Consider the following 13,383-nt stretch of genomic DNA (forward strand, 5'->3'; position numbering starts at 1 on the left):
TGAGGCATGAATTGTAGCGGTGACAGCCGAGCTCTTGTGCTAGCTGACAGCACTTGAGGTCATAAACAAACATGGCTTCGTGCGGTGCAGCTGGGACCGGCCCCCTCGTCCTGAGGGTGATCTCAAACACGGTTAAAATAGTCAATGGCGCCGGAAAAATAATCAAGGACATCATGAACAGCGGCAACCTCGGAATCGTCGAAAAGGTTGGAAGCTTTTCGCTCTCCACTGCTCTGTTTGCTGTGCTTGCTCACCGGCGTGCATTTGGCGCCCACTTTCTAATCAGTAGTTTGTGGAGCCGCACCGAAGGCACTTCTGATCGATGCTGTTATCAAGCATATAGGCCACGTTTTGTTGATTTCATTGAAAAGAAGAACTTGATTCTTTTACAGAAATCTTTTCTCATGTTGCGCCCGCTGTTGCGTGATCAAGAGTCATGAGCGCCGCCGCAGCCCGTGCTTGATCGCTGCCGTCGTGGCCTCCACAGCTGTGCGATTAGCGGAACAAGCCGTGTCTTTTTTTTCTCTTAGCTTGCTCTTTCCTTGCATCGGTGCTCGCATCGTTACGCGCTCACCCTTCCCTCCGTCTGAGCCGACTGTCGCCGTTTCCCCCAAGGCTGTCCGAGTGGTTGGCGAGCCTTCCGCGACTACCTTGAGAGTTGGATTCCGTCATCCGCCCATTAGCTTTCTTTCATTCCTTTCCGCGAACAACTGCGGAAGCGCCGTCGGGTTGGCATGCCGCAGTGCGGAGAGCGAAGCAGACCTTTTTTTTTTTTTTTTTTTGACGCAGCGTTTTTAAATTAACATCATTACTTTGATGCTGTCGCTGTGGTCTGTCTTACAGGGCACGACTTCTTCAGTGCGAGACGTTGCTTGACTCCTTGTGCGTCCTGAACTTTCAAGGTTATCAGATGCAACATCAGATGCTTTTATTGCAGGCGTTTTTCTCTCAGAATGGTTAGTCGTTATCAACGTTATTGCCGCCCTAAACGCGCCACTGTGTTTCGGCATTTCATAGCAGCCCTCTGGAACGCAGTGGAACCGTCTTCTTCTTTATTGGACCTCAGAGTGGGCAAGAAATGTACTTTCAAGCTGCAACTGACGTTGCCATTGATACTTGTTTGATGGTCTCGCAAGGGTAAAGTTTGTGGAAAGAAACATTGAGAAGAACCATTGATGCACGTTTGTGAACAGGAAACATTCTCTTCAAGCTCTAATTCAAAAACTGAAGGGGACATTTAAGCTCCACCTTAAGGGTATGACAAGGTAGCGTGATGGATTAATTCCCATATATGCGGAAGGTCATTCTCTACTTTACATTCATAGATCCCTGGGAGTCCTCATATTCCTCTTGGCACAGTGGTGCAACGATTAAGCGATGTGCCACTGCCCTGCGATGGCAGGGGCTTCTGGTGGTGGGCCACACCCAAGCGGCCAATTATTAATTTGACTGCCATCTGCCACGATGGGCAGGCTGTGATGATGCCTCAAAGTCTCGTCGGTGGCCCACGTACCTCCTAGGTTGCTCTCTGGGGGCCACCTGCCAGAGACATTTTCACTAGAAAAGTAATCCAGCGCTACACTTTACGACGAGAACACAGGAAGAACTTGACGTGACGGGCACTGTCCAGCCAAGTTTTTCCAGTGTTCTTGTCTTAAAATGGAGCGCTCGATTATTTTTCTAGTAAAATATACATAACCAACTTGCTCTGCTACAAGTTTTGTTATGCCAGAGCCACGCCCGTGATTTTTCACTCGTAGTGCTGACGCCGACAACGCCGATACCGGTTTTTCTAGAGAACGGGGTCTTTAACACTATCACGTTAACATATACCCTGGGTTGTTACATGTTATATGGAACAAATCTGGACTAATTTCTTTAGTAACCATGAAGTGTAGACAGATTAGGACAACGGCAGTGGTTACTTAGCTCAAATCGACAAACTGAACAATTAAAAGCTAGTTTTGGCAATGACAGTGTGTAAAATATGACTGTTAGCCAGTGCCTGTCAGAGCATGTCTATACAGTTTCAAATATTCTCTTAAGAGATTACTTGTATTGAATGCAAAATGCCTGATTCAGCAGTGTAACAGATTTGCCATGATAGTTTGTCAAGGGATCAGTGCATAGCGAAGCACTTGATTTTGAGTGAAAGCTGAATTCTGATGGCAAACTTTCATTTCAGTGTGAAGTTCAGACTGCTTTGTATCTGCTATGCACCTGTCTTCCTGTGGCCTATTATTAACGGACGTGGATAAAAAATCACAGCTGCTGTCATAGCGGATATGAACTGTGACTGGATTTTCCGTTTCCTTTGGATGATTGAAAGAGGCCCTCGTTTGGTTGAAGCAAAAAGGTGTATTTATTTTATTGAACTAGAAAAGGAGAAACAGTCGAGTAATATGTCGCAATAGTCATCATATTTTCACCACACCAAAAGAAAGCGGCAGAAATGAGGTGGTGATTCTTAATCCTTTCCCTTCTTTTTGCCACCTTTAGGAAGGCATCAATGACCTGCAGACTGAAGCGGACCGGTCCGTCCAGCGCTGTATCGTCACTTCACTATCCCGGCAATTTCCTAAGCTGACCATTATTGGAGAGGAGGTAAAGCTTTTAGTTGATCGGCCTGTCTCTCAGCTACTTTAAATCGTCACTCTTTAGCTTATTATCAGGCACATAAGGTGCTCTTTTATCTTTTCCTTAACCTTTTGAGCATGACATAGATAGCGAGACTCATGTTTTATTCATTGCAGAACTGAGATTTTTAATATGACAGATTTCGATTCAGCCTCACTGAAAATTGTAGTGCTATAGAATCCACAGTGCACACTGAGATTGTAACTATGGTGCAACTAAAAGTAGAGCAGGGCTTAAGCACTTCTCATATTGAGTATTTGTTGTCGAATGAATCTTTTATGTCATTTTTCACAGTTGTGCTGCCGTCTGCTTCTATCCTAATGAGCAGACAATGCACATTGTTCTGCTGGCTCCAATGCAGGGTTCTCAAGTGTTGTGTGTGCCGTTGCGGTTAGATAATCTCTGTGACGTATTTTGTTGTTCCCCCTTTGCAGACACTAGAAGAGAAGAAAATTAGCGACGACTGGATCATCACCGACCTCGATAAGGACGTCCTGTCGACTACACTGCCAGATGAACTCAAGAACATCAAGGAGGAAGATGTGAGAGCGGCTTCAGTTTACGTATTGAAGGACAGAGCAGCAGTGTGCATTCAGAATCCTCGTTAACTTTGTATTTATGCATGCTGAGAAAGGGGAGCTGTTTATTGAAAGCACAACTTTCTCATTGTTTTAGTTGCTCTGGGAATATTTTAAATGTTTGCATTGAAGATGTTCAAGTATGCAAATTTGATGAGTGTAAAGCCTGCTAAGTGCTTGTTTCACACTTGTATAAAATATATGTATACAAATATGTAAAATATGTATACACACACTTGTGTGTAAATATGTGGACGCTGTCTTTTTAAGTCTTAAGCCTGAGAAACAGCAGTTTCGCCAAAGAATAGTTTTAGCATAGACAGAGGAAAAAAAGGTGTCGGCAGGTTATATTTTAGCGTGCCACATAATCAAGCATGATGTGTTATAGTTGAGCATAAGTGCCTTTGAAAACATGGTGCTTTAGGTAAAATCTACGGCTTAATTATTAGGAACTGCAGTATGATAACCTGTATATGTGTATCTAAGGCTTAATTATTACGAACTGGAGTATGATAACCTGCATATTTGTAATGAGGCATTATCACTGATGACACTTTGCTTTCCAGCTCGTGGTTTGGGTTGACCCACTGGACGGAACCAAGGAATACACACAGGGTGAGCTGTTGCCAGCACTAACTTTCGGGTTATGTAACATGAAATGTGATTGTGACATCACTGCTGTGTTTCCATAGAAATTTCTACAGCTGCATCCTTCCGTAGCTCAGCCTTCAATCAAGTTGAGTCTTTACTATGCAAGCCACCCCTACAGCTGCACCAGTTGCAACTTTCTCTGCCACGGTTTCACAAGCCCGTGGAATGAACATGGTTTTGTTAGTTTTGTTCCACAGTTTGCCTTGATTTCATGAAATTGGCTTGTTGAAGCCCACATACTGCTTTTTTTAAGCATTTGTTACAGCTGACTCTGCATCCAAGGGGACTGAAAATTTGTTCAAATTCAGGGGCATCTTTTAATATACTTGATGCTGATGGCACAGAAGTTCAGTTTGAATAGACAAGTTCAAATTTACAAGATTCCATAGTGCTTTTGAAATGCTTACTCCAGATCCTCATGCTTTTGCCTCCTGTACTAACAACAGCTTGTTTTGTTTCGTTTATTGGGATTTAACGTCCCAAAGCAACTCAGGCTATGAGGGACGCCGTAGTGAAGGGCTCCGGAAATTTCGACCACCTGGGGTTCTTTAAAGGGGCTGCGAAACACTGCTTGGGGGCATACCGGCTATACTTCAGGTGGCTTCTTTATGTCACACAGATGCTGACTTAAAAAGAATTACACGAATCGATGCACAGGAACGGGAGTTACTCAATGAAGAAATTTCAAAATACAAGCAAACAAAACGCTGCCCTCAACTCGATTTTGGCGGGGCTTCCCACTCCTATTTCGCTCTCCCAATGACGACACCTGGCGCAACTAATCAAAACAGCCTGCCAGAGCACGTCGCGGAAGTTTGCACTCCATGGTTGCCTGCTCTCTGTAACTCGTTCTTGCTGAGACTGGCAGCGTCGTTTCCATGCCAGAGCCCCTGGTGGTGTATTTTTATTTTACTTGCTTTGCAGGGCTGTTATCTAAGACGAACAAGTTGTTTTTGTTGATCTAATATAAAACACCTACAGGTGACAAAATGTCTCTCTATGTATTCACACAATTTGCAGTATATTTACTGTTTGTCTGATCATCAAGCTCGCACCAGGTGATGTCATATCCGCTGTTAAAACCCGCCACTGGGTGGCGGCACCTTCAAAGCCATGAAGTTGTTTTTGGGAGGACATTAAAATATTAAAAAATGCAATATATGCGGTATTACCGATGCTAATAGCACCATTGTAACTCACTGTTTTCGATCAAGAGGCAAAACAGTCAACTAAGAGTGTGTTTCGGGGCCCCTTTAATGTGCACTGACATCGCACAGCACACGGGCCTCTAGAATTTCGCCTTCATCGAAATTCGGCTGCTGTGGCCGGTTTCGTTATCCAACTCCAGCACGGTACAAGAAGCCTCGTGAAAGGCGTAGTGCAATAGCTCTCGGCTACAGACACCGTCGCTGTGTGTGCAGGTTTCCTCGACCACGTGACCATTCTCGTCGGCATTGCTGTGCAGGGTAAGGCAGTAGGAGGGGTCATTCATCAGCCGTACTACAACTACCAGGTGAGGAGGATACAGGCAAGACCCCCCTGCCACATACCCCCCGCCCCCCTTCCTTTTTATCGCACTGTGCTCTTGTCTACTGTCGCTGTGCACAGCTGTTGTGCCTAGTCACGACAGCTGCTGCCCCGTTTTCCTGTCTGACATCGCTTTCCTGTCGTCTTTTTTCTTTTTTTTTTCCCTTCCTCCCCACCCGCACACGTGCCAGTCGTCGCTGGGTTCAAGGGAACACGAAGCCGACGCAAGGGTCTCTCTGCTTTTCTCTCTCTCTTCTTCCTTTGCTTGCACTGTGCTTTGGCTTTAGTGACTGACCTTCAGAACTAGTAAACTAAATTTCAGGATTAGAATTATAGGATATTGGGCACAAAGTGTTGATTCGGAACCTAATAATGTGGATTGCAAACCTTAACGGCAGTATGCTATGAGATTTGGGACCACTGGTCTCATTTCTCCGAAGCATCGATGGCTTCAGTAGAATATTTTTTTTGTGAAAATTCATGATTTTGGATTGAAGTGGAAAAGCTGTGTTGCTTGGGGGGACATTAAAGAGTGCATGACCAACATAATATCTCAAATTCTTGAAAATTAAAGGCGTACTGAAGCGAAATTTTGAAGGTATATCTGCACAGCCTTATTTTTCAGTGAATTTAGATAGGTTTCAAAACGTATTTGTACTAAACATGGCCTGGTACAGATTTTGATTTTAAGTGTTTGTGCATGCAACTAACGCTTAACAGAGAGCGCTGACAACAGAGGTGTGCCTTACTTTTTAAAGCTTTTCAGTACACTGTAACCATGTCAAAACATGCCAGAAGTTCCTGCACATATGAATCACAAGCAAAAAATGAAGGAAAAAAGCAAGGACAACTAAATTTTTTCAGTACTTTTGAAGAAAAGTTAATGTTACGAATGCACAAAGTGCACATGAGAACATGGACAAACGGACCAAAACATAACTGTGAATGCTTTCATGGTTTTGTTCTTATATCTTGTGTGCTACTGGTCACTGTAGTTGAGCAACTTGGCTTTTCTGCATTTTATACAAAATGATGATTACATTCTGATACTACACTAAATCATGTCATGTCGGCTAAAATCGTACAACAATTTTTAAGAATCATGCTTGATCCTTTCATTATCAAAATAAAGCCTTAGTCTAAATGCCTCTTTGTCAAACTTTACAATACCCCTTGGAATGACAGTGGCAGCCATCATCAGCCTTAATCGCATTCATTCTGCTTGCTGATTGTGCTTGCTGTTTGCTTGCCATGCCTGAACTTTTTGTTTTGTTGCTTCAGTTTCAGTGTTTGCATGCTGAGCTACTTGGATATAACATGCTGGCACGTGTTTAACTGCTCCCTGCCAAGGTGTAATTATAACACAAGCACTTTGTAGCACAACACTTCAGTAATTATCGGTAACATTGTATTGAGAGCATATATTGTGGTGATGGCTAATTTCTTGCTGTGGTATAACATAACGCTTGCTTGATGCAAGTGTTTTTATGAAATGCAGCTTTATAAGCATAATTCATTGGCTACATGCCGTGCATTAAGTGCAGAACATCTTTAATGCACCTAAAGTGTGAGAACAAGGGTATTGCGAATGGAAACAGGTATGTATTAATTTCTTCCGGCTAAACTACCATCCATTATGAACCTTAAGCTTCCAGTTGTGGGTTTAGCCCAATGTCTTGTTTGCAAGCATTAGATTTAGGTGCTACACTACAAGTGGATTTATCAGGCTATGTGTAGTTGCAGACTAAATTTTATGCAATGCGAGTTCGCTGGAAAATATATATATATATTCCTGTGCTGCCAGGCAAATCATCCTGGGTAGTGAAACATTGCAGAAATTTATTTTTCTACTCGACCGCATTCTGTAAAATTTCATCCATGATTGTACAGTATTAGAATGAAAGAACTGCAGTACCATTGAAGATGAACATCTTGTTAAACCTAGAAGATAGGGCCGAATTGCTGTCTTTGCAGTGCTTGCTTTAACTTTGCTTTATCTTTGAGTTGTTAACAGCAGAAAATTTTTCAATGGCAAATGATGTAGCTATGTGTGATATAATGCAAAGTTGACAACCACTTGCCACCCTCCATGAAAACATTGAGTGCAAACAAGGTATAGGAAAAAGCAGAATGCATACCTGTCTCCACTAGTGACAGATGTTTGGCATGAACATCCCAGTCTCTATGTATATGCCACTGAGATGAACTTGTTATCCCTATAAGCTTGTCTGACTGTGAGCGTCCCAATCTTACAGTGGGCCACATTCCTTAAATTTCTGAAAATGTAACAAAGAAGTGTTTACCTCATTGTTTTCACTCTCATTACTTTCTGTAGGACAGTACTCTGGTTACATGTTGGAAGTTTCACTCTACTTTCTCAGAAAATGAAACCTTTGGTTTTGGCACAAGTGAGCATGGGTAATCACAGCTGGTAGCTGAAATTGCTGTAGGCATTAGACGGACAGAATCAAAATCTTGCGCATTTCATTCATCGTGGCTTGGATAAAATTTCTGAGTGAATTGAATTAAACTTGATAGATATGCTCTTTCAAGCCTCTTAAAGGTGCACTGAAGAGGAATCTGGACTCGTCTTTTTGCCGCAGGAACTCGATCTGCACGTTCCGAGCTTTCTTAGAAACTTCGATTTATGGCCCTGTGTGGCCGGTTTCCCTAATTAAATCGAATTAACGTCCGGCTCCCGCCTTTATTTTTTGAATTCTCCCCCGTACGGTGGGCGGAGTCGACCAACGCGTGAAGTGCCTTTCAGCCCGCTCTGTGGAGGCTTTGCTTTCGCTTTATTTTCTTTTTTAGATTTCCGTGAATAAATAGTTTCATTCGCAGACAATATAGCCGCAAAATAAGCCCGCAGAAATAAAAATATGCGCGGAATATTTGCTTCTACGGACTACTACGTATTACTCCGCCGATGGCAGAGCGGCAAGCCGCCACGGGACTGGGTGAAAGGCACTCCATGCGTTGGTCGACTCCGCCCACCGTACGAGGGAGAATTAAAAAAATAAAGGCGGGAGCCGGATGTTAATTCGATTTAATTAGGGAAATCGGCCGGGGATATAAATCGATGTTTCTAAGAATGCTCGGAACGTGTGGATTGAGTTCCCGCGGCAAAAAGACGAGTTCACATTCCTCTTCACTGCACCTTTAAAAAGGGAGCCTAACAAAAACTGTTTCTGTTGTGGCCATATGACAGGAGAGCGCACTTCTGCATCATCGAACTGGTCACATAGTTGGGAAATGTCATCCGATGCCTTTTACATTTTTGTGCGATCCGATTCCAAGTGCAAGAGGCAGGCGTCTTAGTGATTCCAGGAACCTTTCCATCCCATGCCTTGCACTGTTATGGTCATTGCAACATTTTCTACGGCATATACATTGAGCACTTTCATTCTTGGCAAAAGTCTTTTCTAGTAACATTTTATTGATTCTTACTGAAGATGACATTTGTTCACTTCCCTTACAGTTCACTGAAGTGATTATAGCTTTTTCAGTGTGTAGCTTGGTCATGAAGACCATTGTGAATACTGCAGGAGCATGAATGACAGTCCTAACTAGCATCGCATGATGGTCTCATAACAGTATTATCGGGTCAGAACAAAATGTAAATGTTCCTTGAGCGTTAATGCTTTTGTCCATGACTTGACACTTTCTTGTAGCAAGCCTCTTGACATGCATTCAGAATGAACGTGCACATTGAAGCTAACTGTGTCCGTTGTTCACATAAATGAATGATGAAGTGCATTTCAGTACATATATGTTCCGTTTTGTACGAATCGCTCGTGTTTTGTCTCGCCCCTTGAGTACATTTTTTGTTCGTTTCATTTCTTACAGCATGGAATGGCCGAAGTCTTGCTTTTGTGATAAGGCATGTTCTAAGTGAATGCTGGCAGCATGTTGGACATAAACCTGTGAATAATGCCTTTCTTTTTTTCTCACTTATTCTATTTTATTACTTTTTCTTGCGTCCCATCCTTCAAGGTGGAGAAGGATGTGTACAAGCAAGGCCGCACGATGTGGGGCATCGTCGGAGTCGGCGCATTTGGCATCTCGCGCACACCGCCCCCGAGTGACAAGAAGATCATCACCACGACTCGGTCCCACTCAAGTCCCATCATCAACAGTTGCATTGAGTCCATGAAGCCCGACGAAGTTCTGCGCGTCGGAGGCGCAGGCCACAAGGTGACTGGAAGCAATCCTCTCGTTGCATTGCTGTCCAAGTTTATGATGGCTTCTTTTTTTTTCTCTCTCTCACTGTGTGAGCTGTAACAGGCAGATCCAGGATTTCAAATTAACCAATATTGAAATATGGAGGTTTTACTGCACCAACTTAGAGATGACACTAAACTGACACAGGTTGCTCGAGGGTTAGATGAATCTGCAGGCCAAGGTAAGGTCTTCACAGTGGTTGCCTGTGCTTCCGTGTCCAGTGTTAGTAACCATGTACTTAAAAATGAGAGACCCGCTGTCGTGGCTCAGTGGCTGTGGCTCGGTTGCTGGTAATCTCAAAGGTTGCAAGATTGAATCCCGGCCAGAGCACCGCATTTCCATGGAGGCAAAATGCAAAAATGCCCGTGTGCTGTGCGATGTTAGAGCACATTAGAGAGCCTCAGGAGGTCTAGATTAATTTGTATACCTCTACCATGGTGCCCGTCATAGTCCATGTCGCTTTGGGACTTCAAAGCCCACATATGGATTACCATACTGTACCGTACTGTACTGTGCCACGCTGTACCTAACAATACCATGCCCTACCTTACCATATGGTATCGTAAGGTACAGTATGGTGCTCTTAAAATTGTATTGTATGGTACGATTAAAATAAGAGAGAACATGTACATTCGCCATGATGGCTAATGGGGACACTGAAATCATTATGTGCGAATTGTAGTCACTGCATTACTATAGCAAGGCTACAGGGAGTGACTGGAATGTTCTAATTTGGGTTACATGTTTCCTGAAGTGAGCAAAACTTGCCTTCCTGTCACAGTCTGATCTTACTGGATCTGCGACGATTCTGCAAATATGCATATGGTTGTCTGGAAGATCTCCCAGCAGTGGTATGTGGTCAGATTGGCGGAGTTAATGCTAAGTCAGTAGGATTCCAGCACTTGGTTGAATTCTACCTTCTACACATATGTGACTTCTAGGGATTGTGGTTTTTTTTGGTTGGCACATGGTTGGCAACTTGTGCTTTTATGTGGTGTAAGAAAAAAATAATAGCAACCTTCTGAGCGTTGCCGTTCATATTCGAAAAGGTCACAGCTGAAGAATAGCTGAGCTGAGCTATTGAAAGCTGAAGAATATCTGAGCTGAGCTATTGAAAGCTGAAGAATATCTGAGCTAAGCTGAGGCAATGTGAAAACAGTGACATTAGGGTTCATATGTCACTACGAGTATTTGGCTTGCTTTAAAGGAATCTCTGGGCTATCGTGATGTTCTCTTGCTTTCATAATGATGGACAAGTGAGGCTTCCTTGGTTCACAGCTTCTTGTGGCGAATGGCCTATGCCAAATACAGCTTGCCCGGTGGTTCCAAGCATATCAGTGAGATTACTATGCCAACTCATTGCCCAGGTGCTGCTTCTGATCGAAGGCAAGGCCCACGCCTATGTGTTCCCAAGCAAGGGCTGCAAGAAGTGGGACACCTGTGCCCCCGAAGCTATCTTGCATGCTACGGGAGGTCTGCTGACAGGTGAGTGGTTGGAAAGAGACATTCAAAAAGAAAAGAAAGGGGGGGACAGCAGGCAATAAGTTCGCTCCTCACAGCATACGGAGTGGATCCTTTATGAATCCATGCTTGGAAACTATTCAGAAATTTGAATTGACCAGAATCCTGTTCCTATCAGCTTGTGCAGCTTTAGGTGCTTCCAGCTTGACCTTGTGGTGTTCCTCGGTGTTGTTGTTAAGCCATGCTTTGCTTCACAGACATCCATGGCAACCGGCTGCAGTACCACAAGGACGTGGACCATGTCAACAGTGGTGGCGTTCTGGCCACTTGCCTCAGGGAGCAGCACGATTGGTTCAAGAACCACATTCCACCCGAAGTAGCCAAGACACTTCCCGTGCCTCCTACACAATCCTAGCTACACACCGCTTCCAATGGGGCCCAAGGCAGCTGCACCTTGTCAAGGCAGCGGCAGCCGTTTTCATGAATGTTGTACCGGCGCTTTAGTTAGTTCTTTCCTTCTGGTCCTGTAGACCTGTTGTTCTTGCTTTGCGGCTTTCTCGTTTCACTTTGTTAGAAGGCAGAAAGGAAGCATTGTTCCTAAAATGCAGTGATCTGCATGTCTGGCCAACCCTTTGTTATCACCAGCACTCAAATAGCGAGTGCATTTCAGCCTTTGTTCTCACTTCTGGGAGGAAATGGGATAATGCTGCAGCAAATGCACTGACGAACAGAGGTATTCAGACATCTCTGACTTTGTGGCGGTTTAAAAGAACACGAAACAAAGTTTATAGTATTGGTGATTCGAAGATAGTATGCAAATCATTACGAATGTATTATGGCCTACAACTTAATTTTGATCTATTGAGAAACGAGTATCGACAAAGTGGTGTGAATGGCATGCTCTCAGTCGCATATTGCTGGTCACCTTATGGTACCCTACCATATTGTTGGCATGCCATCAGTATTTGTGAAGATTCTAGGCAGCCATCATGACAGATGTATGGACATGAAACCGTCTGAGGTAGTAGTATTAATTGTCGCCGTAACCAAATCCCCCTGTGACAATGACTGACTTATTTCGTCTTGTTTTGTGAACTATATTGTTTTATTTCTAGTTGTGCTAGCAAGCTCTGTAGACCCTTTATGGTTTTTTTGTTGTAATCGTTGAAGCTGTGGCTTTTTGTATTGTTAACATGGCCGCTTTTGTTGTGCATTCCATGTAATTAATGGACGCAATTTTTGTACTGTTGCAATAATAAATGAAATATTTCTGCCATTTATTCAGTAAGCAGCAAGAGGAGGAACAAACATGAGTCTACACTGTTGAAGCACCAAAATGACATCGCGTGTTGTTAAAAATGGCATTGTTTTTAACTGTTTATAAAGTTTATTTGGAGTTTGTTGTGTCCGAGTGATTTGAACGGTTGTTTTAAATGTTGCCCGTAATTACAGGTACTAATGTCAGTTTTGAGCTTTTGACTGAGCAAAATGGGACGCTATTAATGTATAGTGTCATTGCTAGGCCCTTGTAAGCCTAGCTTGTGTTGCCAGATCTTTCACTGACTGTCGGGAAGTATGTGGAAAGTGTACTGCTGTTCATTTCTGTGTATGTGCCCGCCAATACCTTTGGGATGCATGGAAACATAGCTGTAGTCTATTTTTTTTTTCACTGGAAGTTGTCTGAAAAGTGCTGTGCTGGTATGCTGTTCTGATTTGTCAAAGTGGCGTTCATATCTATCAAGTATACAGTTTCTTTTCTATGGGTGTAGCTGGTTTCGGCGGATTAATATACCCTTAAGGGGTGTGCATATAATAAATAGTGTTTGACATTAAAATTTTGTCTGTCTGTTGACCATAACTACAAGGTGATACAAGAACGCTTAGGCCAATAAGGATTAGAGGTGAACAAAAATGATAGCATTGCACCAATCGAGTGCTGAAATTCTGACAAACTTTGTCATCACCAAGGCCATTGATCATACGTGGCACATGTTTGCTCCTTAAGGTGAAGGACCCAGAGTGGGCAGTGAATTGCACAATCTCGGATGGGGCAGTCAAATCTGTGCGAAAAGGCTTTCGCTTCATGCACTTTAGATCAGCAAAGTGCCCCCCTAATTTTTTTCCCTGAGTTTAATTCTGTGCTGCGTTAATTAATGTGGGCTCACCCAGCTAGGCAGAGCTTCACTGCAAACTCATGTTTTACAAGGCTTATAAGAGGGCAAAAATTACATGTTTCCATGGGGGCGGAATGCAAAAGGTGCTGTGCGATGTTGGTGCACTAAAGATCCCCAGGTGGTCGAAATTATTC

The 13,383-nt window shown here is 43.4% G+C and overlaps 1 protein-coding gene across 2 annotated transcripts; it reads left to right on the forward strand.

Moving 5' to 3' along the window:
* Positions 1 to 71: 71 nt before the first annotated feature.
* On the forward strand, positions 72 to 12,910 carry LOC149332288 (3'(2'),5'-bisphosphate nucleotidase 1). Of its 2 annotated transcripts, XM_089557198.1 has the most exons (9): positions 72 to 206; positions 2,500 to 2,604; positions 3,072 to 3,179; positions 3,782 to 3,830; positions 5,288 to 5,379; positions 5,585 to 5,623; positions 9,387 to 9,587; positions 10,982 to 11,099; positions 11,333 to 12,910. In XM_089557198.1, the coding sequence occupies exons 1-9, from the start codon at positions 72 to 74 to the stop codon at positions 11,488 to 11,490; spliced, it is 1,005 nt and encodes a 334-aa protein (XP_089413324.1). In that variant the 3' UTR covers positions 11,491 to 12,910. The 2 variants fall into 2 exon arrangements, with proteins under 2 accessions (XP_089413324.1, XP_089413325.1); XM_089557199.1 differs by lacking the exon at positions 5,585 to 5,623.
* Positions 12,911 to 13,383: the final 473 nt, after the last annotated feature.

Source organism: Amblyomma mixtum, chromosome 8 (genome assembly GCF_055824585.1).
Source record: "Amblyomma mixtum isolate Tamu chromosome 8, ASM5582458v1, whole genome shotgun sequence".
Lineage (NCBI taxonomy): Eukaryota > Metazoa > Arthropoda > Arachnida > Ixodida > Ixodidae > Amblyomma > Amblyomma mixtum.

Bases quoted from the DNA above. Each gene is read 5' to 3' on its own strand.
- LOC149332288 (XM_089557198.1), top strand. From the start codon at position 72: ATGGCTTCGTGCGGTGCAGCTGGGACCGGCCCCCTCGTCCTGAGGGTG. The intron at 5,380-5,584 runs GTGAGGAGGATA...CACACGTGCCAG, and splicing joins AGCCGTACTACAACTACCAG to TCGTCGCTGGGTTCAAGGGA. The intron at 5,624-9,386 runs GTCTCTCTGCTT...CCATCCTTCAAG, and splicing joins AACACGAAGCCGACGCAAGG to GTGGAGAAGGATGTGTACAA.